The sequence below is a fragment of the Syngnathus leptorhynchus genome, chromosome 2, assembly GCF_054491065.1.
Source record: "Syngnathus leptorhynchus isolate UIUO chromosome 2, UIUO_Slep, whole genome shotgun sequence".
NCBI lineage: Eukaryota > Metazoa > Chordata > Actinopteri > Syngnathiformes > Syngnathidae > Syngnathus > Syngnathus leptorhynchus.
Window position 1 is genome coordinate 5,388,256 of NC_141196.1, and position 26,048 is coordinate 5,414,303.

General features: G+C 47.8%; 2 protein-coding genes across 8 annotated transcripts; one reads left to right on the forward strand and one right to left on the reverse strand.

Annotated features, from left to right (window-relative positions):
• The first annotated feature begins 285 nt into the window (after nucleotides 1-285).
• On the forward strand, nucleotides 286-12,803 carry tnfsf10l (TNF superfamily member 10, like). The gene is made up of 7 exons (XM_085934293.1): nucleotides 286-641; nucleotides 5,179-5,322; nucleotides 8,787-8,823; nucleotides 8,901-9,008; nucleotides 9,084-9,232; nucleotides 9,308-9,418; nucleotides 9,482-12,803. Exons 1-7 carry the CDS (start codon nucleotides 408-410, stop codon nucleotides 9,665-9,667), a joined length of 969 nt encoding a protein of 322 aa, XP_085790419.1. The 5' UTR covers nucleotides 286-407; the 3' UTR covers nucleotides 9,668-12,803.
• Nucleotides 12,804-15,580: 2,777 nt separating this feature from the next.
• On the reverse strand, nucleotides 15,581-22,927 carry clcn5b (Cl-/H+ antiporter 5b). 7 transcript variants are annotated; one of them, XR_015068500.1, is made up of 17 exons: nucleotides 22,817-22,927; nucleotides 21,869-22,038; nucleotides 21,677-21,776; nucleotides 21,396-21,583; nucleotides 21,121-21,243; nucleotides 20,822-21,028; nucleotides 20,601-20,681; nucleotides 20,294-20,528; nucleotides 20,046-20,221; nucleotides 19,840-19,980; nucleotides 19,566-19,752; nucleotides 18,568-18,710; nucleotides 18,347-18,496; nucleotides 18,093-18,198; nucleotides 17,790-18,006; nucleotides 16,081-17,152; nucleotides 15,581-15,681 (listed from the first exon to the last, which is right to left on the reverse strand). XR_015068500.1 is itself a non-coding variant. In XM_085933808.1 (16 exons), exons 2-16 carry the CDS (start codon nucleotides 21,998-22,000, stop codon nucleotides 17,065-17,067), a joined length of 2,274 nt encoding a protein of 757 aa, XP_085789934.1. In that variant the 5' UTR covers nucleotides 22,001-22,038; nucleotides 22,817-22,927; the 3' UTR covers nucleotides 15,581-17,064. The 7 variants fall into 7 exon arrangements, 6 of the variants coding, with proteins under 6 accessions (XP_085789934.1, XP_085789959.1, XP_085789943.1 ...); XM_085933808.1 differs by having other exon boundaries at nucleotides 15,581-17,152; XM_085933833.1 differs by having other exon boundaries at nucleotides 15,581-17,152; nucleotides 21,869-22,041; nucleotides 22,817-22,905.
• Nucleotides 22,928-26,048: the final 3,121 nt, after the last annotated feature.

A 26,048-nucleotide genomic window follows, 5' to 3' on the forward strand; every position in this document is an offset into this window, starting at 1 on the left:
ATTTTATTTTTCATTGATGTCCAGTATGATCGTTTCGGTCCTTCGAGAGTCTAAATGTGTGCTGTGACCTAAATACAAGCATCTACCAGACAGAAGAATTCTGAGAAACAATTCGAAAGAGAAAGCAACTTTCCACTGTGTGAAGAGGGTGTAAGTTGTTTGCTTTCAGGCCTCCTTGCTGCTGCTCCTCCTCCCCCGCCCTCCCCCCGGGTGACGAAGAGGTTAAGACAGCCCCCTCCGTGGCTTCTTGCAGCCTCGTCCTGCTGGCCAGCTCCACTCATCCGTTCGTCCTCTCCAGCAGGCATGGTGGGCACGTCCTCGTTTTAAGTTGGCGTCCTCTTGCGTGGACATTGAGCGTCACCGTTGTCGCTGTCCCGTGGGTTCCATGTGCGGGGGAGGGGGGCGCCATGGCCAGTCCGAGTGAACAGCAGCAGCAGCAGCAGCAGCAGGATTATTTCCGATCGGTGAGCAGCGAGTCCACAACCTACATGATGGTTCCGACCGTGGGGCCCAGCGGCGGTGCAGGTCGGCGGGAAGCGCCGTCCAAGATGTGGGTGGCCCTAGTGGTGGCGGTAGTGGTGGTTCTGCAGGTGGCTTCCACCACGGGGCTCTTTGTCTACCTGAACATGTCCATCTCGCAGGTAAGAACAATTCTACACTTTGTAAAAGTCGAGTGAAATATGGACACCCGCTCGGGACATTTTTCTCTCCTGAAGTCATAATAATTAGATGTCTTTCCCCCTCGCACTGGAGCTCATTTATGGACTTAATCACAGCAGTATGCTTCCTTTTCTGCACAGCAACAATCCAAACAAAAATTTTCTAGAGGTGAAGATCGAATCCATCTGGAAGCATTCTTGGTCAGACGGGAAGCGAATGCAATCAAAATGCGCATTTTTGTATTTAAAGTCAGACTCTGTGGACCCCCCCCCAATCCAACCAACCTTTCACACATCTCCAAAAAATGAGCCCAGCTGTGAAAAGACACTCCACGGTGGTCAGTGGCGCGATAGAACAGGACAAGCTGCGGAGGAGAAGGACCATCTTATTTTTACACACATGTGACTTGATAAGACCCCCCCAAAGGGAACAGTGACAGCAACAAGCTCTCTTTATCTTTATTATTCCAAGCACAATTTGCCAAAAGCCCAACGCCACGCTCTCTGACACAAAGAGGCGCAATGACAACAAGTTCAGTCACACTTAAGTTGGGTACATGCGGCCGAGGAGCACACAAAAAACTTCTTCTTTCAATAACACTACATGTATTGTGTGTTCAGCTCTTAACTTGTTTTCAGGCCATTCATAGGCCTCATGAAATGCATGAGGCCTGAGTATGTGTGTTTGGGGTAGGTGGGGGGGAATTCCCCCCCCCCCCCCTTTGTGTGAATGTACCCCCTTCTGTTAGCAAACAAGGGCAACCCGTGGAGAGCGACAACACGGGACAAGGAGGAATTCTCCAGCATTGCCACCAAACAAACATTGCGTGCCATGCACCAAATGTTAAAAAAAAAAAAAAAAGACTTGCCACAAAAACCAAGAAGTCCTTTCAAGCAACACGACCTGAAAAGTGGTTGGGAGGAAAAGCAAGCAGCAGCAGCAGCGCCTCCACAGATACGGAAATCACTTTATGACACCAGAACGTTCCATCGAACATTTACAAGAAGCCTTTACGACAATCATTTCAATTCAGCGCTCCCCATTTCAATAAAGCCAGTGGCATAAAAACAAATTACTCAATATCAGTATATAAATATGACTGGATAATTGATAAGCAAATGCAGCACACCTTCTCGCCTTTCTCTAGAAATGATTGTTTTCCTTTGTTTGCATGTCATGCCTGAGGCACAATAGTTTTCCGTAATAAGGATTTAGAAACATTCATTGGAAACCACAGATGGAAACCATTCCAAGAAATTGACAAGAGCAACGCAACTTGCACATGATGACAGAAAATCTGGATACTTGCCTATTCGCGCATGTGTGTGCGTGTGTGTGCGTGGGCGTGTTATCACTTTGTTTGCACCCTTTGTCTGTCAACAAGTCCTGATAAAGGCTCTAAGCCAGATTTACAGCACTGATGCTGGTGCAAACAAGTGTAATTGTCACCGTGCGGGGAGGCTGGCGTTTGCAAATGTGTCAGGTGGCACGCAGCCAATCACGTGGAACGAACGCAACGAGACCATGACAATCGCCCGTCAAGACATCTCGGTCGATTTTATGACCGGCTCATTTGTGTGGCTTTAGAGGTTAAAGCACACGAAAGCACCAGAGAAGAAGCGTCATCTTCGCTTCTTTCTAAATCAATAACTCGCTTGCTTAGAGTGGCCGGAATGCCAATTGTTGGCGTTTCCGATAACATCAAGCCATCGTTTTGATTTGCTGCGATGACCCCTAGGGGGCGTATTGCCACGAGAGCCCATCTTGTCGCGTTCGATCATTTGCATTATTTGCAAAGAGCCGAGATGCAGCTTGTGGGACGTCGATCCATGGCGACGTGCGCCGAACGAGAGTCCTGACCCATTTTTCAACTATTTCCTCCTTCCCGGCCCGCTTACGAGAATGGTAAACAGACCTTTGGCCTTGAACGTCTGATATAAATCGCTATCTTGATGGCCATTAAAACAAGTTTGCCCTGTTTATCAGTCAAAGCAAGACAGAATCTAGAGCAGTGTGGCTGACAATGGCGGGTCAGAGGACAGCATGCCAAGGCCCGAGAGTGGTCTCGTTGCATAGGTGTGTGTGTGTTCACAAGCACACAGGTGTACACAAAAGACATCTTGAGACCGGTTTGGCCGCTCGCAGCATTCCTGAGTGAACGCGGACGCTTGCTGGAGCCTCGCTGAACACGCAACGCAGACACACGTGCGCACCACATGAAGCGTCTCGACTGGGAATTCAGCTCATTACGCAGCAATGATGATGGATCATCTATTAACCCTCTCATTGCTCGTCAGAATCCATAAACTAAATGACACACTTATTTTTTTTTTACAGCTTGAAAATAAAATCATGTTGTGTTTGTCAATGCTCCCGCAAGGTTCTCTGTGCACATGAGGACTTGCGTGTGCAACAGGCGTGTGCATGACAAAGCCATGTTGGACCTCTTCCCATGTTTGCTTTGACTTTGACATTTGAGCTTCTCTGTCTTTGGCCAAAGTGATTTATGCCTTGAGTCCAGCTGTGACCACTGGCCATGTATATGAATGTGTGTGTGTGTGTGTGTGTGTGTGTGTGTGTGTGTGTGTGTGTGTGTGTGTGTGTGTGTGTGTGTGTGTGTGTGTGTGTGTGTGTGTTCGTTCCTTCACCCCCTCCACCCCCAGCCAGTCTGTTTTTGGCTGGCCTTCGCTGGACACCAAAACCCGAAAAGTATACTGTATCTCTGAGGGCTCCTTGGAAAGCGCTCTGCAAAAATGTGTATTGTGCGTGCGTGTGTGTGTGTGTGTGTCAATGTGTGTTTGCATTTGGCAGTGCACAGCTCTCATTTGAGAGGATTAGCGAGAGTTGAGAGGGGCCACGTAACTCAAATCCAAGAAGCAAGAGGGACAGACCAAGCTATGGCTCTAAATTTAGACGTGCACTTTCATGTAATGTGCATGCTATGGTGTGCGCACGCACACACACACACACACACACACACACACACACACACACACATACAGGGTGGGAACAGTGAGGTATTGTTCCTCACTTCCTGAGAGTCGGAGCTGCTACATCCAGAATTCATGTGAGCTCGTTTACTCTGGTTGCCATGGTGATATCCCATCAGCGTGGTGGACAAAAATTTACCCGGTGGTAGACAAAGGAAAACTGCGTTCCACAATTCCATATAGCTTCCAGTTGAGGCTCAGTGTTGGATGGCTACTTTTGGGAGTACTCGTGAGACGGAGAAGAAAAAGACTCGGCTGCCGCAGACATGAGTTGTCTCGCAGCGCTTGATGGGAAAAGCTCACAGTGGGAGGACAAAGTTAGAAGAAGTGGTTTGGCGCCAGTCAGCAGCCACACATTCAGGGAGTTGCGCTCAGTCTAGTTTTCAGTGGGGCATCGATGGCTTTAATCAATTAATTGGTAAAGGACGAGAGGAAATGTTACCTTACCTAACTGCTTCACTTTAAAGTTTTCAAAGTGTCTTTTTTTGGATGAATTTATTCATCCCTTAAAAATAAAACCTGTCCAAGAGCCAGGAAGTAGATGCTGAATCAGCTTTAATGGACCCCGTTAAAATGATAAGGCAGGCCACATTTGGCCCCCTGGCTGCATGTTGGACAACCTTTGTATTGCTCCTTTGACTTTGAATGTTCTTTTTGGCCGAGCGAGCGCGACGACGGCCACGGTCGTCTTTCCCATCGTAGATCAAACCCTCCTCGCTGGCCTTGTCGAGGTGAATGAACACAACGGAACGGAATAACAATTGCAAAGCAAGGGAGGCTGTTTTGGCGAGCCGCACGGACGTGACCCCGCCCCCTGGACTCCGCCGTCAGCACTTTGGGGTCAAAAGATGACAAACATAAATGCTTCAAGTCAATGCACCTGTTTTGCGTTAGCGCTTCAAGTAGCGCAGACTGGCTAACTCATCCATCCGTCGGATCAGCGCGGCGGGAAGCAAGTTTGTCAGACCGAAAAAGTAAACGCTAACATTTCTAAAGTGTGACAACGAGGAGAGGAAAGTACCAGAGCCGTGGCTCACGAGCACCTCGCCGCAAGCTTCTGGAGAGAATCCAAGCTACACAACAATGCAGTTGGAAGCCTGAAAGAAGCAAACGGCAGAATACGGAAACATTGGGGTTCCTTCCGACATGTGAATGTCATTAGAGGAGAAGACTGAGTCACTGGCACTGACGCTCCTTCGAAGAATCTTAACCTCTCCCGCAAAACTCGTCAACCCCCACCGCGTCGACCTACTTCCACAGGCGGACCGGCAAAACACGGAGACACAAAAAAAAGTACATGTTGTTGTCTTTGCTCACGCTAGCTCAGCGTGGTCGTTAGCCGCCGCGCTCTCACACCGAGCATCACGGGGAGGCTTCTGGGGCCAGTTTTCCCAGATAGTCATTTGGTTGGAAATGGTCGATGATACAGTCATTCTGTTGAAACACCTCATCAGAACTTTTGGTGGAATTTTCCCTAATGGGTTGTCCAGATGGCTGCTGATGTTTCTTCTTTGTGTCGTGCGTGCAGGTGCGCAGTCAGGGGGTGACGGAGGAGCTCAAATGTCTGACTTTACTCAACGCTCTGGACCAGGACATCCCCGAGCAGCTGGCCAAGCTCCTGGGAGAACCTTGCATCAAACTCGCCAAAGGCATCAAAGCCTACATCTCCAAGGTAAAGTCCCAGGACAACTCTCAATCGAGGTCGTCGTGGAGGAATCCATAGCGCTCGCTTTCAAAATGAGTCAAGCAGCTAGCATGTTTTGCTTTGCGCGTTGTTTGGCTTGCTGACTGCAGACTGACAAAGATTGTTGTTTTTTTGTAAGGCTGCCAGCCATGACTCACACATAAACACAGTTGACCTTCTTTTTCTGCTTACATATGTAGTGTGTGTGCATGTGTGTGTGTGTGTTTGTCCTCATCCAACACTTCAAATTAAGTATGAAGGCTCTTAAGGAGGGTTGCCTTGTCATGTCAAGCGTAGACCAATCAGAGGTCAGCCATTGCTAAATTCGACCTGATGCTATTTTTGGATTTGATGAGAGAGCGCGGACGACGCTAACACAAGATGATAAGCTTTGGCTTTCTTTTCATCTTGTTTGGCTCAAACGGAACTTTTCCGATGCGTGCGTGAGAAAAGAAAAGCAAGCAGAGAGAGGGGAGGGAGAAAAAAAAAAAAAGGACATTATGAGCTAGTAAACATCTGCTGAAAACAAATTCAATTACACGAGTGCCATCCCGAACTGAGCAGCTACTGAGCAGCTGATGGCTGCACAAGTTGAATATTGACCATCGAGTTGGGATTCGAGTTGGGACTGCACGGCGCTGTCTGAATGGAAAGACAAAGAACGTCACGTGACTGGCGTTCCTCGTTTGCAAAACATTTTATTTTCATCATCTCGTGTCAGAGCTGTGCTGTTCTGCCTCCTCGTTCTTCAACACGGGACTCAGTGGAGCGTGTAACAGAAAAGGAATTCCCCCAAAGTGGGTAGCTCCGTTTATAAATAAACTTCGGCATTCAGTCAAACTTCCAAAGTCGCCAAACTACCACAGAAGAATATAAAAGCAATTTTGTGTTTCTATTTATATGCTTTCCCAGAACACTTGACATGAAACTCAAACAATTTCCTTTTAGTGCATTCCCGCTTCCTCCTCCGTTACGGCGGATTATTAATCACCGAGCCGCCGTCGCCACACAGAGCGAGCTGGCCCGGGCCTGTCGAGTCGTGAACGGCGTATTCAAGTATTAGGTTGCAGCTCCCACTCATTTGCGGGAGAAAAGTTCCTTCATGTGCCTGCTTGTCGCTCACGCTGGCCTTTTCCCAGCCAGCCTTCCTTCCTTCCTTCTCCTCTTTCACGCACTTTTCACCTGTCCAAGAGAGAGACTCGAGCGGCACTAAATCCAACAAGTCATAAAGCAACGGGCGGCAGCTTTTTTTTTTTTTTTTTCACAGCTTGTATTCACGAGTTTGCTGGGGCGAAAGTTGACCTCGCTCCATTTTGGGACGGAAAGCGTGAAGCACCGGTGTGGCGAGGTCACGCTGGAAGCAAAGTTGAAAGGCTCGTTTGTTGACGAAACAGCCAGAGAAGGAATGCAGACAGTTTTGCTGCCTGCCCCGAGTGCTCTGTTGTCACGTTTTGAACTGCACAAAGCTTTTGCTTTTGCTTCTTTGTGCTGGAATTCTTTGTCTTCAACGTCCAAGAAAAAGAAGAAATGGGTGCCACATGCTCTGAAAGTCCTCTAAGGTCAGACGCTTCAAAAATTAAAAAAAAAAAAAAAAAAGGCTCCCTGTCCGCAGGGCACTGAATCATATCACCGACTCATTTTGTTCGACTCGTTTCTTTCTCATTTCGGTTTCCCGATGGAGGAGACGCCCAAGTTAGATGATGTTTGTCTTTTCTCCAACTGGGCGCACATGGAGAAGATCCAGATGACGTTTGATGGCGAGACATCGGAGCTTAGTCCAGATACTGCCTGTTTTTGGCTCATCACAAAAAAAACGCAGACATGCCTTTTTTGATGACTCGGAAGCATTTCTTCTTTCAGGACCCGGAAGGAGAAAACGGCGTTCGCACGGGTTCTCAGATAGCTCGACCACGGCTTTCACTTTTTGTCCACCCGGTGGCTCATTACAAGTCAGCTTTGTTAAATCTTGTGAAGACAGACAACCAGCCGCTCTGGAATCAGACGAAGCCCGGCGGCCGGCCAGAGGATGAAAAGCTCATTTGTTCACACAGAAACAAATGTGCTGCCAATTTTCTTTCCCCTCACGGGTGAGGAGGCAATTTTCTGCTCCCAGGACCTGAGGAACGCAAAGCCCAGACGGACACGCTCGGCCGAGCGAGACCGTAGACTGCACAAACATGTGGAGTAGGCCCCGGTGAGCGCCAATAGGAAGTCAATGCGACCGCGCCGGTGAGCGCAAGACGGGACTCGCCACCCAACCCCCTCCCCTCCTCGGCACCTGACCAGATTGTTCTATTTAGGCTATTTACAGATTTTCCAGGAATTTCTTCAATATCACGCACACACAAATTGAATGTTCATCAGCATTTTCTGAAGAATTATTTGGGTTTGTAACATTATTTTTGTTTGTTTTCTGGACCCTCTGAGATATCCTTGGCCAGCCCATAACCCCCCCCGCCCCCCAATAAAAAAAAATCCTGGAGCAAAAAGCCTCTTGTATTGAAGTTTGCAGCTTCTCAAATGAAACCAACACCTAACTGAACGAAGCCAGAAGCATGGAGTCCCATTTCCAGCTGGAGTGTTAGCTGAAGGAGAAGCAGGCCAGCTGCTATGCTAACACCACTTGGGGGTCACCATTAGCTCACTTGTCATCCATCACATTCCGCCTTTTCAGGCCTTTCAGGGAGATTCAGAGCAGAAAGGACTTTGTGACATCAAACTGCTAACATGGGAGTAGAAGAGAAACAAAACAAGGGAAGACCCAGACTCAGTTTGATTTATAAGGCATGCCCGCGCGCTTCCGGGACGCCCGGCGACACGACGGACACCGGCAGGGCTTTTGGGGAAATAAAAGTGACGGGGAAAGAAAGTGAACGGCGAAGTTGACGGTGACAGGGTGAATGGGAGAGAAGAAACAGATGGCGGCAGGCAGGGACGCCGCACCAAACCACCGTGGAGTCGGATATCAGAGAAGTGGGGGGGGGGGGGGGGGGGGTGACTTCACACAACTTGCTGACCAACCATGCTTGAGTAATGGGAGGTCATAGGAATGTGTAAATGTTGGACATTTTGTGACTTTTTGCTCATCCTCCAAACAAATCCATTCACAAGCTATTTAATGAGATTAATCATAACAAGGACCCAAACGATACAAATACTGATACTGATTTTTGGCAGATTACACATGAATCAGTTGATCAATTAAAAAATATAGTTGAATGGGTGTTATATTTAACACACATTTGTTTTTATTTTACATTAAAAAAAAAAACAACGTACCTACTGTACTGTGTGTGTCGCCAGCAAGTGACAAAATGGCCGCCCTGGAGACGTTACTGAATTAACACATTTCAATTAAATGAATGCAACAACTGTTTCCTAACTGTGTTAATATTATCTTAATCATGTCACTGCTTGGTATAAAAGTTGTTTCCACCTTTTTCTTCTTCTAGGTGACTGAGAACATCATCTCCAAACAAACCTTCATGGGTGAGCACATGCACATAAGCACACGCAGATCTTGTGTTGGTTGTAACCTTACTGTACCTTCCTTCATGCGCCCTTAGTGGCCAGAACCATGCCTCGCTCTTTCAACATCTCGGGCTCAAAGTTCTCGAGCTCAGTTGTCCAAAGGCCTTCGGCCCACTTGACCCTACAGGACAACAAGTCGCAAGGTGAGACACGTCGATCGGAATCATCATGAGATTCGTCGCGACCTTACGTGACCTCTCGGGCTTCTTCTCCAACAGGCTACCCTCAAACGGGACTGCACCAGTCCTGCCGCCACATAGTGCGCTCGTGGGCCAATAGGAGCTTAGGCGCTCACCTGCACAACATGACTCTCAGCAACGGCAGGCTGAGAGTTCCCCAGGACGGCCGCTACTACCTGTACTCGCAGGTGAGCGTCCTTTTCCTCACGTCGCGTCTACTCCCTGAACGTTTCCGAAGTCAGCCGCCTGGACGTCCCTTCCAGGTTTACTTCCGCTACCCGTCGCCCGCTACCGGTGACGTGGACCAGCGCAGCGTCAGCCACCAGCTGGTGCAGTGCGTCTACAAGAAGACCTCGTACCCCAGCCCCATCCAGGTACGCCGCTCGACTTGCTCGCAGGCTCCGATCTTTCTCGACTAACCCGTTTCCTTCCGGCAGCTTCTAAAGGGGGTCGGCACCAAGTGTTGGGCGCCCGACGCCGAGTACGCCCTCCACTCCGTCTATCAAGGGGGACTCTTTGAGTTGAGGGCCGGCGACGAACTCTTTGTCTCGGTGTCGTCGCCGACTATGCTCAACGCGGACGATTCTTCCAGCTACTTTGGTGCCTTCAGACTCGACCTTTGAGCGCCGGTGTGACGGAAGAACTCGTAGAACTAATTGGAGAAGGACTACGGTCCGGAGGATGAGTTTCTCGCATCGCTCGGAGGGATGCGCAAAAAACACTTGACCAGCGAGGGACTGAGAGTGAAAAGGCGGGATAAAGTCCTAACAACTTCTTTGAGCCAAAGCAAACCACTAAAGGAGCAGAAGATGCAAGGCTGCTGATGAACAATGTTTTTATCCTCCAGGAAGGATTTTTTTTAAAGAAATTTTATAAGAAAAATGGGTCTGCTGCTCGTCTTGCGAGGGAATCCTAAGTTTTGGACTCCGGACCGAAGAATGTACAGACTATAAAACGTTGAAGGAATGCAGAGGAGAAATCACACGTGCAAGGACTATTGTGTACTGACAAATCAGTGAAGGGTGGAGATATGAAAAGTCATCCATGTCAACTTTTAATTTGACCGTTTAAAGCCACTGGGAATTTTTTTAAGGGAGGACAGTGATGAAGAGGAGGAGGAGGAGACTGAGCCAGATGATGAAGGGAAAAAAAACTAGGTCGAGGCTCACCAGCAGCCAGACCAGTTTAGCCTAGTCTTTCTCTTTCCCGTGTAGATAGTAACAATGCCAACGACAAACCTGGTCTTTCCTGCATAACCTGCAAAGCCCAGCGTGGAACATTTGCACAAGTTTCATCAAAGTTTACATTTTATACACAAATCAAACCCTTGGACCATGTCCAGTACTCAATAAAGCAAAATAATGTTTTGAAAACATGTTTTGTGGAGCGAGAACACGGTGAGTCGATGCTGGGGGGTATGAAGTTTATCTGAACTTTGGAAAAGAATTGCGTTTGAGCTACGGCTTCAAATGCGCAGTAGGTAAACACGTGCAAACATTTTGCTGACAGCCGCTCTGAGCCGAACCATCTGCTGCTCATTTGGAGCAAGCCAAACAGTTTGTCCGGCAAATTAGAGGAGAGCAAAGAAGACATCTACAGACGCACCCTGGACCCAGGCCGGCGCATGTGCACACACGTCACCAGCCAACAAACATACAAATTTGACAACACCCATTGCCGTCCCACCCCGATATGCTTGGACCCCCCCATGTGTCAGTCCAAATGTTTGACCTCCGGGTATTTTCATAATTTTCCATGTTTATCAGAATCTTTTGAAGAATTTTAGGGGGTGTGATGAAAAGTAAAGGTCAACTACAGTATGGACACACCCGCACGACTGATAACCTATTTAAGCTTTCCCGGAAGGCCCCGGTCCACATTTGAGCTGCGGGAGGGAGAGCAATGAGCCAGCAGAGGAGAACTTTCCACAAGTCCCGCTTAGCTTTTCTTTCAAAAGGGTTCTCCGCAATAGTGAGCGTTTGAAGGAACAACAGCGACGTTGCGATGGCTTTGTCAGCTCGAGCTTGGCACGCCAGTGCATCGGAACGTTTGTTTTGGCCACGTCACTGGCCCGAAAAAATAAAATAACAGTCTATCCATCCATCTAGCCGGAGAAAATAAAAGCCATTTAAGTCCAAAGTCCACACCCCGGTGCCGCCCCGACATGGCACGGGTTCATCGGAGCCACATTCCCCACGTTGGGCCCGAGATCGCATTCCCAGCAGAGTGTGCCCGAGCTTGTAAAACAATCCGAGTGCTCTTTTTCTCATGGAATCAAATGGCGATTCGCAAAGACATTTTCCACCTCTTGTTGCCGTTTTCTCCGATAGGCACGCCTGTCAAACTCATTTTTGTCTAGGGCCAGAGTTGTTCTGCTTTCCCTCCGATAGTTGCTAAGGAAAAGAAAAAAAGTCTCAAGAGACCTTTTCATAAAGAGCCAGGTTATAGTGATTAAAAAAAAAAAAAAAAGTCCATGATAAGATTACAATCGAATTTTTTTCCCCACCATGAATGTGACCTGTAAAGAATAAATGTTAAATGCAGTCAGCACAGACCTGATTCAAATGATCATCTTATCAGATCCTGATAATTTGAATCGGGAGGGTAACATCTAAAAACACACTACAATGCGGCCCGCAAAAATTTTTTTGAGTTTGACACCCCTGATCTAAAACAAGCTCGTTTGAACACACACACAAACACACCAGCTGGCAGGCAACACATTGCTTCACGCCCTTCCTCCATTCTTTTGAAATTTGTGTTGACCTTTTGAAATCATGGCCACAAAGTTCAAGCACACATTCATTGTGTGATTTCAACTGTTTTCTTTTTCTTCTCTGTGGAAGACTTTTATAACGCCAACCTGCGCACGACATATGAAGATCCCGAGAGGTTGTCGCGTGTTGTTAGTCTGTGCCATGAATTGTGACATCCTTCCCAGAAGAACCTTTGAATTTCAAAGCCATTTGAAATGGTGGCAGGTGTGACTCCCATTCAAAAAGTTTGAACGGGTAAATTCCCCAGTTTCAAGAGGGTGTGAACACTTGTGCAACTACCTTACTATTACTACTACTACTATCATTACTTTCAGGATCCAATTAAAAATGAAAATGTACATTTTGGGACAGACTTTGTGCCAAAATGAATCAAAGAATCCCAATTGCGTAAGACTATTTCAAGGCCCCACAAAATGACGCAAAGGGCCAGACAGGGCCCCCGAGTTGCAAATTTGACACCACTCTCACGGGCCTTCCACTGAGATGTTTCCGCCCGTGGCCTCGCAATCATTAAAGAGGAATGTTATGCCTTTCTTTACGGTGTTGTAAAAACGTCGTGCACGGACGTGAAGCCAATCAATGAGCGGTGCGAGAGCTTAGATGATGGATTAGAAGCAGGCCAGCACCATTTGTTTTCTTCTTTGGCATTTGGAAGAACATATGAAGGTTTGTTCTTTGGCCGCAAAGATGTGCAAAGCTCAGAGGCGGGACTTTATGTACTCTGATGATACTACAACATGCATCTTGTATTCGCACGACATGAGCTCAAAATGTCAACATGTGACATTTCGGGCATAAAACACAAGTGCTTAGTTACGCCTCTTTGTCAAAAAATAAAAATAAAAACTGTTAGATGAGCGCTTGGAAGGAGAACAAAAGCCAATTCCAAACGTGCTTTTCAAGTTCTGCGGCAACATTATTTGTTGTCAAGTGGGCGTCGACCTGCCAATTTCATTTCTAATCAAAACGGGAAATGGCAGCATGCTGTGACTGCAATTTTATCATCGGTCACAAGAAAAGCCAGTAGGCTGCTGTGGCCTTGAAAACTTGTTCAGCTCATCGGTTGCCAATAGGGCAAAATGCCCGTTAAGCAAAGAGGATCAAAAACGACCGCACGCAAACTGCTTTGGGCCCTTTCCAAAAACGATGCCATGCAAACACGCGGGCTAACTAAGCCACGCGCAGACTGCAAACATCTGGTGTGACCGAGCTAACTTGTGTGAGACTTGATCAGGTTATAACTTGACCTCACTCGAGCCGCTCAATTCGGAAGAACGTCGTCCCGCTTGAGTTTGAAGTGCGGCCAGCGGCACGAGTCACAAGCGGCGCGGCTCTCGGCCGTCAAGCTCCCGCCGTTTGACGTCTCGTTGAAGCGTGGCGGTCGCCGCACGAGGCGCTGATTTAAGAGTGCCGACGTCCACGGACATCCGAACAATGATTGACGCGTCAAAATGAAGTCGAGAATCTCGCTCGACGTTCACAAAAAGCCGAAAGTTATTCTCGAACCTTCCTCACCCATCCTGCGCCCGCTCACCCTCCGTGCAGGCACTATCTGAAGCCGCCGTCTCACTTTCTCACACACGTCGTCATTTATCAACAACGGCCGGCGCTGCCAGGTTATTTTTATTAGCCGCTTTGCACTGTTTTCCTTCAAGCAAATCAGGAAATGACTTCTCAAACGCGTGCGTGTCTACGCACGCGGATCCCAAAACATCCTGAGGAGACGAAGCGGGGCCAGGCAAGAACTACGGGCTGAAAGCCACACAACAATACTTTGGTTGCGGCCCTACTGGTCCGACTACCGGCCATTGCAAAAGCGGTGGGAGTCGCGCTATCGTCATGCTATCGCAATCCCTGGCAGGGCACCTCAAACAATGCAATAAAGCCTGGAGCATTACTGAGGGCTTGATAAGGTCTTTGAAAAGGCTTCCCCCCCTCCACACGAAGTCACAAAAGGCTTAGTCGCAGGAAGCCGGAGCAAAATGCGCCTGGGAATGTCCACGCACGCCCAAAAGTCTTGGAAGCCTAAAATGCAGTCTGGTAGCAAACTGCCCCCTCAAGTAAGTTGCTCCCCTGAAAGTACAATGCAAAAACAAGAAACCAGATATCTAGCTTTCCTTCTACCTCAGTGGAGTGACGACTGTGTTCATTTTGTTTGCATATTTAACAAGACGAAAAGGACCTCCGAATAATCAAAACAAACGCTCGGAGTGGCCATCTCAACATGTTTCGGCGACAAAGGTCAGCGGCGTCATTTAGCTTTACGTGAGCGACTGTGGGAAAACACCTCAGGTGAAGCCGAGAGGGCACACGCAACACCGCTCAGCCGCTCGGGTTGCATTCGACACACAAGCACGCGTTTGCAAATATGCACGCATACGTCACGTGTCCGTGATGTGACACTTTGGGGTGTAGGGTGACTTCTTGAACTGGCGTCGGTGCAGCCAAATGCTTTGAGCGCCTTGTAAGACTTGCCAGACAATGGCAGCGGCCATGGGAACTCAGGACTGGCTCACTTCATTGTGCAACAGCCTCCCCCCCCCCCTTCCAAGTGAAAGTGCAAGGTGACGGGATGGGGCCGGAGGGGAGGCGCAGAACGCGTGTGAGAGCAAGTCAGGTGGGTAACTCGAGCCCCATGTGAAGTGTCAGCCGGCGCAGGAATACAAGCCGGTCGTCGAGACGCCGCACACATTCCGCACCCTGCCTCCCGCTGCAGAGACTGCTCAAATCAAGTGTACAAGTGGATGTTGTCTCTCGACAGCTATTTTGGCGCAGACATCTTGAGCAAAGTGCTCAGACCTTCCTTGTTAGGTTGAGGCCTCCAGATGTTTCAGTTTGTGTCCAACAGGATTATACAAATGATCACAAGACCATTGTCCCATTGCGGCCAGCAAATACGTATTTCAGCAAATTCCAGCCTCACGTTGTAGTTGAGGCACGTAGAGCAATGGGGATTTTTGGACCCTTTTTTGTAGAAGATTGGCCTGGTGGAATCCCGGGTGACATCCATTGGATGTGTCGTTTACATTCCACAAAAGGGTCAATCTACCGCCAACGGTTGGGGGGCCCCCAACTTCTCGTAGCATCGTGCTCGAGCCATCGGGGATCACAGCGCTTGGCTGAGTGCACAATTTGGGGCTCGGGCGGGCAGATGGAATACTTGTGTTAGTCTTTGTGTAGTTCCACACGTGGGCGTTAAGTGGTACCATTGGAGCATTGCAACCAAGTGCAGATCTTGTCAGGGGAGACAATGCCCATTGTCATCTTCTGGGTTCCCTCCCCAAGACCCAAAGAAACAACATCTTGTCTGGCCTTCATTCTCTGGCCTGTCGCCAACAACGTGGAGCTAATTCTGTTAGCATAAAAGCAAGGCTTGCATAAATGTGCCCAAAAATTACGATATTAAACTTCAGATTTAGTTTGTTTTGGCTTTGTTTTAGATTTGTCATCTACCATGTTTTAACATTTCACTGAATACCACCAGGTAGTTGAATTATACAAGATTAAAGATGGCCATGGAAGACAGTGTTCGCAAAATTGAGGGTTTTTTGAAAAGATATATTTCAAGTTAAACTTCGATACCAATATTTCCTGCTTTTATAACAACTCAAATATATATACAGTATTTTTTTTTCCAAAAACCAAAGAAAAAATCTCAAGAGGCAATTATGAAGCAATGTATTTTCAAGTATCTTATTGTGAATTTACAATTTTAATATTGTCCAAATAATTATGAACAAAAAAGGTAGTGCCAAAAAATGTTTTAAGTTCATTTATTGAGATGGGGGATTCAATATAGTTCCCAGACTGCATGACACCAGCCAGAATCATCCTTTCTAGACCTTTAGCCTCAGCATGACCTTTACAACATAAACAAAAAATACCATACAAATACATTTACTTATTCCAAAATTAAGTCAAGAATAACATTTTCGCGTTATCCCGTGTCCTATCAGCTAATGTATAGGAATATGTACGTAACCCGAAAAATAGTTGTGTTGCAGTAACACACATGCACAGTAACACACACATGTACATATTTTCTTCATTTCAGACTTACATTGACATTTGTTTACCACCGTTTGTTCTTTAATGCACATCTTGTTTATCTCCGCTAACTCACTTGGCGATTAACTTTAGTGTGCAATATGTACAGTACATACAAGTGTCAAAATATTTTATGATGAAATAATTTGTCATTTTGAAGTTACCAAAAGTTGAACGACATTACTTTAATCATGGGGGAAGTTTAAGCTTACCTCTTGACTGAGTAACTGCTAGTGAGTATCTCTGTACCTTTTCCGCCATTTTGTAATCACGCGGTACACTTGCTCTGATAACTGCCAATAACGAGACCACTTACTTCCTATCTCGTCGGCTTATTCTAACACGTTGAGTACTCCGTATGCTCTTATCCAAGGCACTGCCGACACCTGCTGGCCATTACACCTCATTACAATCATTCACAAGGTTGATATTTTGTGAACTGCGTCCAATGTATTAAAAAAATAGTTTCCAAGTTAATCCGCAGATAGCACGAAATCACTATATTATAAAGAACAGCAGTAAGCTGATGAGCGTCTCGCATTCCAGATAACTGAAGCAAGCGTGCAGAATATGATTGGTTGGAGTCTGGAATTTCAGTGCAATCGAGTTCACACGTAAGACAGAAACGTGTGTGTGTGTGTGGGGGGGGGGGGGGGGGGGGGCATCAATGAAGTCAGGGAAATAATTTAGTAGGGTAAACTGTTGAAAATATTTGACATGATTCCTGTTCTTTATTTGTTCCCTCGACTCGGTCTTTCTCACACTGAAGGCATCGGGAGCTTGGAAGGAGGAGAGTGAAGAGTAGGAGGAGGGTGGGGCAATCCGTCAGGCCCGACTCGGAGCACTCTGTCTGGCCTCGTCCGACGGGCACAGGGCAGGCACGGAGATTCGCAAACACTATCTGCTCTGACGTCCTGCATTCTTCTATGGGCTCACAAATCCTCTGCGGGCTGGATGAGGAGGAGGAAGCTGCGCGCACTCCTTCGCACATAAGGATGACAACAACAACAAAAAATGGAGCAGATTTGAAATATTCCAGAGGCCCTGCCTGCTTCCACGTGACATTGGGGATGAGTCTTTCCTTTTTGTTCAGGTGCCAGACTTCCAAACGGAGCACGTCGTTGTCACTTTTGTGTGAGCAAAAAAAGAAAAGAAAAAAAAAAAAAAGAAAAAAGAGGAGTACTGGATCCAAGCGTTCACTTGAGATGGGAGTTGGGGTCTCTGTTGGCTACCTGCATCATGTATTTGATGGTATCCTTTTTGGTGATAATGCCCAGAAGCTTCCTAAACCACACAAACAGGAGACAAAGGACAAGCTGGATGAGGCCAGACCACACAACACAGGAGGTCATGGAACAGCAAGTCAAGTGTGACGGGGGGGCGGGTAACTTGTAACAACACGAACCACGTCGACTCAAAGCGCTAAACTGCTTCGGGGAGAATTATGATGACAATTAGAGCTTCAACTTCCGCACCTTGCGTGGATCAGCTCATTTCTATGACTGACACCACAAAATAAACAAGAGAAATGAAATATACACTACTTGCATCCTGGTTTAGTTGTCGAGGGAATCAAATGACTCTGGGGAAAATTATTTTACATTTATAGTACCAACCCACTAACACCTTCGTACCAACCCGCCTCAATTGCAAATATGCGAAAAGAATCATGTTTGTCGTTGCCAAGTATGGTCGAGAGCCAAAACAGAGCAAAAGTACACAAGTCATTTTCAAAGTTGAATTCTTATTTCACAACACCCAAGCTTGATGGCACTGAACTCTCGGGTTGGCTAAGTACGTGAGAACGTAAGTAGTCAGGTTTTACCATATTGGGTGTGTGTGTGTGTGTGTGTGTGTGTGTGTGTGTGTGTGTGTGTGTGTGTGTGTGTGTGTGTGTGTGTGTGTGTGTGTGTGTGTGTACCTGTTGCGGGTGACCAAGCATTGTCGCAAGCCCAGTTTGCGGAAGATCTCAACGGTGATGCTCATGGGCGTGCGGTCAGAGATGGTGAAGGGGCTGAGGTCCAAGATGTCCCGGAGGAGGATATAAGGGGGGGCTTCAGGAGGCTGGGTGGGGACGTGCTGTCTAAAAAGCACCTGGGATGCGCTGACCACGCCCTTCTGCCACTTACGAGAATTATCTGGATGGAAGCGAGAGAGAGAGAGAGAGCACCAAGTGACTTCATTTCTAGCCAGTGTGGACATCTGGACATGCGCCCACACATACCTATGGCTATGAGGAGATCGCTTCGGAGCACGAATCCCAACAACCTCTTGGACTGCCGGGAGACGACCACCGGAAAGCCGCTGAAACATGTGCTCGTCACTAGCGCCTACCCGCCGACAAGGTCATTCAAGGTCAACGCAATATCAAGAAGTACACTCAATATAAAATAAAATGACGCTTTATATTCCAGCTAATCAAGCGTCAGGTACTTTAAGACTAGCTTCAAGTCTGTCTTTGTCTGCGTGAGTGCATACCTCCACCTGGCCCAGCGTCATGCCGTCCTGCGTGAGCACGACTAGGTCGGGGTCCGACTTTGTGGGCCTCATCACGTCCTTGGCCAAGCTGCTGTGGTCCAAGTCCACTTTGGGCTCCAGGAACGGGTAACCTCTGAGACGGATGAGCGCCTGATGAGAACATGGACAAACTCGGTCTTGGAGCTTGAACGTCACGCACGCACGTACGTACGGCGCCTCACCTCGTCGATTCCCACCCGTCCAAAAACGTCGGCTACGCATTTGCTGGTCAAGGCGGCGGCCATGAGCGGGATGACGTGCTCCCGTTTTCCCGTCACTTCAAACATGATCACCACCAGGGACACTGTCACACGCGTGACGCCACCTGCGAATACGAAGGTGCGCCTTAGAAGGGACCTTTGACCTTGCGGGATAACTGCAGAAGTGAAGGAGACAAAATATTGAGGCTTCCACAGCAAATGTAGTGCACTGAGGGCCACTCCACCTTGTGTGCCAAAAAAAAAAAAATGGTAAAAGAGCAAAAGCAAGGAAAAACACTTTATGTACAGTATTAAAGAATGAAAAACAGCAACAAGCATAAAAAAAACAAAAACATCTGCCAGACTGCGGAACAGCAAAAACCAAACCGGGATGTTCATATCTGAAAATCAGTAAGCTGCCGAGCAACATATGCAAAGCGACGGAATCTCACATTTCAAAATGTCACGTATTGCTGAAAATTGATGCCTGCCAACATTCAAACTTATCTACAAATTGAAATTTGAAAACTTGTTTTTTTCCTACATTTAAAATTCATTTGTGAAGTGCGATATCTTGTGATATGTAGACAGTGACCATTCGTATTATTCAGTGATTGAAAATAAAAAGTGTTATATCTTGGAATATTTTTGTTACATTTTTTATTTTTAACACTCCCAAACAGCCTGCATTCTCTCTGCTCATTTTTCTAGAAAGCTCTTCATGCGGGCTGTCTTGTGAGAGCGGGTGAGCTGACAAAAGTTCATCTTGCATTCAAAGCCAAGGCATGTCAGCACGCGAGACAAAGCAGCGCCCTCTAGTGCCTGAAACCTGTATGCCGTCTGACTTGGAGTTTCGAAACGCCGACCGAGGTTGAAGTGTCAACAAGTGTCAGGGCCCATAAGTGGACTTGATAAATGGATCTGACTTACTCATCTTTTACCAGTCCTTACAAGCGCTAAGATCAGGCAGGTTGTCTTACCGAGGCAGGCGGTGGCGCCCACTACAGCGTAGAGGGCCGGGGCAATGCATTCGGAGCGAGGCGAGCACCAGCCTCGGAAGAGCAACCAGTCGTGATGGTGGTAGGCTAGCTGCTTCATGGCCACGCCCAGCAGCCGTCCCGCAATGGCCCCCACCGCCATGCTTGGAACGAACACCCCCGAAGGAACCTACAGCGCACACACAAACGTTACCATGAATTCACATTTTGTTGGAGGGAAAAAAAAAAAAAAAACGCGCGTGTGTGCGAAGAAGACCTTGATGCCAAACGTGCCGATGGTGGTAATCATTTTGAAGAGCAAGGCCAGAGCCAGCTGCCACGAAGCTGCGCGTAGACCTTCTCCGGCCGGCCAGTGTGCCACATCTTTGCTTGTGCCGGTTTGGGACGTGTTGGTGGGCTGATGGGCGTACGCAAGCGCTGAATCAGTCAGCCGCAGCAAAGACAGGCACGGAGCACGCCAACCTGTTGCTGTCCGCAGAGTTGCGAGGAATTGAACAGCGAGCAATCATCGAAGAGTTTGGAAATGAGCTCCTCTCCGCTCATCCTGGTGTAGACGTTTGGGAAGGCCAACAAGGCGGTCAGCGCCGTCACCAACAGGACCTCCATCACCGGGTAACGGCCCAGACGGGTCGAATTACCTACGGGGGACGGACACGGGCACGTAACTTAGCAACTCTCTCGCACGTACGCCAGCGCACGGGAGCGCTCACGTGTGCGGCACCAAGCAAGGTTGGCTTTGATGAAGAGCGCCCCCCACAGGCCTCCAAATACACCCAAGAGGATGAAGGGCGCCAGTTCTACGGGGTGCCAGCCAGCGTGGAAGTTCACATTGAACGGACCGTGATGGCCGCTGACGGATGGGTTGATGGAGTGCAGCGTGAAGACGGCCACCAGGGCGGCGAAAAACGAACGGCACAAAGTTTTCAGGGAGAAGTAGTAAGTCACCTGCAACAAGCAACCGACATATTTAGCACGGGGGCACACCTCGCTCGTTCAGAAGGTGCCGGTGAGGCTCACGTCCTCCAAGCTGAACAGGGCGCCACCGATCGGAGCTTCGAATGCCACGGACAAGCCCACGGCCACGGCTGCAGACAGCGCCTGCAAAAAAAAACGGTTAGTTTGCAAACAATGGCCATGAAATAGTTGCCGTGGAACAAAACAAGTTGAATACATTGATGGATGATTTGGCCGAGGCCCAATTTATGGCTAGCGCTATGTCGAAGTATCATTTTTGACACCTCTCTCCGCTTGGCCTCGTTCAGGCGGAATTTGGTGAAGTAGTGACAAAGGATGTTGGCGCAGCAGCAGGCCACGTGGATCAGCGGCCCTTCCTTGCCCAGGCTTAGCCCAGATGACACAGCCAACACCAGCGCCATCGTCTTTATGATCAGCGTCCCCTTGCCCAAATAGCCTCGGACACGGAAACCGCTCAGGATGGTTTTAATCTGGAAGACCAAAGTCACGTGACAGCAGACGGGGGAAAAAAAACAGCCACGGGTGAGCGTTTCGACAAAAGTGAGACCAAGAGTCGACTCACCTCAGGGATTCCGGAGCCCCTTGCGTACGGAGCAAAAGCCCGGACTAGCACCACGGCCAGGAAGGCAAACAGAAGAGCCCAGAACATGTACATCAGGTAGTCCACAGTGTAGGCAAATGCACCCTGACACACACAAGATTCTTGGTTTGAATTCCAAAGATCTCAAACTGCAGGCTTGTCTGTCTGTCTGTCTGTCTCTGCCCCCCTCCCTTGCTCTAGCATTTATGACTGAGGGTAAGCATTGTTTTGTCTCATTTGCAGAGATGCTCCATTACCTGGGATGTCCCAGTGATGAGCAGAGACCAGCTCTGCCACTTAGGACAGCGCTCACGCTCCAGAAAGGTGTTCTGGCGAGAGGTGTCACAGCAGTGTCCATGGTTGGACCAGAAGCTCGTCAAACACACGCCGTCTTTCATGTCCGACAGCCAGCGGGTCATAACGTCGATGCCAGCCGCCACTGCGCCTGCCAAGGCAAATACAAACCCCAAAAAAAAGCATTTTGGTCTACAGTGACGTGAATGTGAACGTCATGGAGGTAACGACCACGCGTACGAACCTGACATAAGGCCGACCAGAAGCATGAGCAGCCATCCCGAGAAGGCGTAGCTGACGCTGAGCAACAAAGCTGACAGCGACTCCTTCCTTTTGTTGCTAATCTAAACAAACACACAAACAAAACAAGAGCCACAAAGTCAACCACCATGTCAACAAAGCACCTAAAAGACCAAGAAAAAAGGGCAGATGGTACTTTTTGATGCCTGTCGCGACCCTTGCTCTTCTCCCGGATCCAGTCGATGGTGTTGAAATCCTCGAAGCTACCCAACCCCAGCAGCGGGTCCTCCTTGGCGTCTGCCGGCTTCCCCACACCACCGCCGTTCATGGATCCACCGGCGCCGCCACCGTGCTCTGTGGAAACTCCTGCTGGAGCCATGGAGGGCGATAATAATGATCATTGTGCTTACGTTCTTTGTCTTAAGTTAACTTTGCTATGGAACGCTGACTGTCCTCACCAGTGAGACAATTCAGTGCGCGAGTAGAACAACAAGTTAAGTTTTCAAGTTGATGGTAAATTTGAGCCTTTGTGGCTGAGTACTGACGTGTTCAGGTTTCAGTAGAAGCCTTCCTATCTATGTCAACTGTCATCAAATTGCATGTGGACATCTTATGTCCACTTTCAGATATTCGAAGTGGGCATGAGTAGATACGTGAAAATAAAGTTTGGTGACGACTGATGACGGTTTTTGCACATGAAAGGACGTTAAACTTTTTGACATTGAACGTTATCGTCTGACTCTCATGTGCCAACAACAATAACAACAACAACAAAAGATGTGGGTTCCCTTTAACTGTCGAAGTGATCGCTTTTTGTGTCTCGGGTAATTTATTTGCCTCTTCCACTAACACAGCACAAAACCAAAATAGCGTCTACCTCCTTGTTGTCCCTAAAGAAGTGGCCGATCCACCTGCTCGCTACTTGAGGTTACCACAAAAAGAGTGGAAAAAAACGATGACAATGTTTTCATGGTGTTGTTTGCCTTGCTTGTGGTCGTAAAAGATCACCGACTTCAATTCGTTTTTGCTGTTTTCCCCAGAGCACCACCGTGAACCATTATCTAAGCTACGTATGAGACGTATATCGCGCTACAATAAACTCAAGTATTGACGTGGATGTATTTGTTTGAAAAATACTACTCACGTCATTCTGCGAAATAATCGTTTTCCTGGGGTCTGCTTTAGAAGAAGGTCGTCTGCTCTCATCGCGAAATAAGAATCAGGTCTTCTTTTTCTTCTTCGTTTTGTTTTACGGTGGGGCACCAGCTTCGAGATGCATTACCGCCACCTATTGTGTTGGAGTGTAAGAATCAGAAAGAAATCAAACGTTCTTGCATGCACTTTTCTGCCAAAAGACAGATGGGATTATTGTATCAAACGTTCTTGCATGCACGTTTTTTTTTTTTAATGACTTTTTAAAGACAGGTGAGATTTTTGTATTAAATATTTTTGCATGCACTTTTCCCCAAAAATTACTTTTTAAAGACAGGTGGGATTTTTGTATCAAACTTTCTTGCATGCGCTTTTCCAAAAAGTTGAGACTTGTCCGAGAGAGAGTCTGCGTGGTGTATACGCCGCGCACCACGACCACGGCCAGGGCGCTCCAGGTAAAATCTTGCCGAGGGCACCAAATTGCTCAGGCCTGCCACTGGTCATCGGCACCTCCTCCAATTAGGTCGCGTGCAGAGGCCAGATACAGAAAGCAGCGTCTTCGGTCAACATTCTCATCAAATAAACATTTTGACAGCAGAAACGATCAATCTGTGTTTTTCACATTCTGGTATACTTTGACTTCCTTCTGAGCAAATGCACAAAAGGCAGATAGCAACACGAGTGGAATGCCAAATGCAGCAGATTTTATTGAGTGCACAAAAAATAAAGTGTTGTGGACGTCACATGCTTTCAGAATAGGAATAATACACAAAGCATTTCAACAAATAAAAACAGCAGTCGTGAAGAAACACTGTAGAGGACATCCATCGTTAGCTCGGCTGTGTTTGGAATCGCATGCTCACGTGCTAATGCGTTAACTTTGACCTTCCATGTGTGCGGACAAACTACGGCAGCGACTTTTTGCGAGGACAAATTCAATTGTCAATTCAATGATCATCTCGATTTGTCTAACATAATCTTGCCTTGATTGCATTTGTCCTCTTTAAACTCATTTGAATCCTTTTCCGGGGATTGTCATATGCGGCGATTACAAGCACAGCCCGAGAACACTTAGTGATGTAAATTCCGACTTAAATGTTCGCCGATACAAAGAACAACAAAGAAAGCGAGTAGAGCAACAAGAAAGGGTGTGTCGAATAGAACAACTAAAGGTTACCCGAGCAGGAAAAAGGAGGAAATGGTGCCTGGCTGTCTGGAAATAGAAACGAGGTTACATTCCAATAATAATAGACTAATTAGGCTCTTGTTAGCAGTTAGCAAAGCGTCGCCAAGGTGGCACCGTGTGCTTGGAATCTAGGCCGACGTTTGTCCTGGTTTGTCCCTGTCGATGTCCTGAAGGTGACGAGCTAACGGACGGACGTTCAAGCTGGCGGGCGCCAAAGTAACACAATGCCGGCGTGAGGAGTTCAAGTTACCAAAGTTAAGAGGCTGACGTCAGTGCGAGTGACACCTCGGATCTAATGACCGGGGAAAAATTCAAATACATTGGGTCGCACTTTCCATGTCCGTCCTGTCTGAGACACAAGGGACAACTGCCACCTCTGACAACTTGGTCGTCGTGAAACCGGACGCCGACCGAGTGTGCTTATCTTTTGTCGCCTGTGTTTGCTTTTGTGCGTTCTGAGCCGCGGCCATCTCCGGGATGTGCTCCTGAGTTGCATTTTTTTTTTTTTGTACCCGGGTGCCTCCGCTCAATCTCATGCAAAAAAAAAAAACAACCTCTGATACTTTGCAAACAATAGCAAAAAACCCTCAACAGTTAAATAATAGCCCCACCCACCCTAAAATTTCTGTACATCCATTTTGTTGTTTTTTTTTGTTTGTTTTTCTTTTGACATTTTTTTAGTCTCCCATTGTGGCAGTCTCTCTATTTCTTTTTCTTCTGGAAACGCCTGAACTGGTTTTGGATGGCCAGCGCCGCCTTCTCCGTTTCCGGCGCCTCCAGGTCAATGTCAACCTCCTCCTCCTGCTCCTGAGGCTTCGCTGCCAAGGCCTTCTCTGCATGGGGGGGGCGACCAGAAAGAGGAGCTCACTTAAATTTGTCCAAATCAAACACAATCTTTTCTCAATTAGCCATGTCCTAACAAATCCTGATGACACTTATCAAACATATTTGTCGACGACAAATAATAACCCGCCCAAAATCCAAGATGTCGAGGAAGTTCTGGCAGAAGTGTGGTTGTGTTTACGCACCTTTGTTGTCGTCCGTAGCTGCCTGGCCGCTGTTGGCCGACTTTGGAGACGTCAGCTGGAGGAAGAGGAAGGGGGGACATGTTAGCACAAATGTTCATCAAATGTTGTGGTATCAGGAACTCTGGAATCCGAGAGGAGATGGCATGATGCGAGCGGAAGACAAGTGTGTTTTGATGATGTCTGAAGGATGCTATTTTTCACTCCTTGAATTCGAAGCAATCACTTGATCCGTCTCAAATTGAACTAACACCGGAGATGACCGATCAGACTCTGAGGAGCTCATCCGTTGTCTTGTCTCATCCAACTGATCCCATTTCAGTAATTAGTGTTTGGTTCGACATTACACCCACAGATGCTTTACAAACAGTGGCGGAGCTAGGGGAGAGGCTGTGGGGGCATTGCCCCCCCCCAATATACATGTGCCAAGCCATATAATTGACATTTGGGTATTTTCTGATTTTTATGGGAATTTCTCATGAATTTTTTTTTCGGGGGGAGGGCTGTAAAAACAATTTGTTGAACAACCAAAGTCAGGATCAGGCAGGCTCTCGGTGGCACTGAGCCTGGGAGACAAAGACAGATTGCAGCATTTAACGAGAAGCCCCCGGGGGCGGACGGCTGACGGCGAGAGAACGACACATATGGAGCATGAGGAGAAGAAATGCGGAAAGATTGGAACAAATGCGGCGTATTGAAGGAGAAGTGGGCCAGCGTGAATGGGAGCCAGATGGATGCACAAGCAACAAACACCCCCCAGCCCCTCCAGTGTGCTTGTCTTCTTGGAATGAGGCGCATGTGATATGCAGTGATGCTTCTTGTGATTCCTCCGCAGTGGGAATACAACCAGGAATATAGCTCTTATGTAATCCTACAATACCTCCATTTTGTCCTCCTAATGTTACCTTGTGAGCTTTTTGCCTTGATTTGGTCGTGGCAAGTCCCGCCCCCCAACCACTGCGTTTCGGAGGTTCCTCGCAAGAATGGCGATGGTGGTGGCGCAGCGGTGTGCG

Bases quoted from the DNA above. Each gene is read 5' to 3' on its own strand.
- tnfsf10l (XM_085934293.1), top strand. From the start codon at position 408: ATGGCCAGTCCGAGTGAACAGCAGCAGCAGCAGCAGCAGCAGGATTAT. The intron at 5,323-8,786 runs GTAAAGTCCCAG...TTCTTCTTCTAG, and splicing joins TCAAAGCCTACATCTCCAAG to GTGACTGAGAACATCATCTC. The intron at 8,824-8,900 runs GTGAGCACATGC...ATGCGCCCTTAG, and splicing joins CTCCAAACAAACCTTCATGG to TGGCCAGAACCATGCCTCGC.
- clcn5b (XM_085933808.1), bottom strand. From the start codon at position 22,000: ATGAACGGCGGTGGTGTGGGGAAGCCGGCAGACGCCAAGGAGGACCCG. The intron at 20,222-20,293 runs GTGAGCGCTCCC...CGTCCCCCGTAG, and splicing joins CCTTGCTTGGTGCCGCACAC to GTAATTCGACCCGTCTGGGC. The intron at 18,497-18,567 runs GTGAGGCGCCGT...TGTTCTCATCAG, and splicing joins GACGGGTGGGAATCGACGAG to GCGCTCATCCGTCTCAGAGG.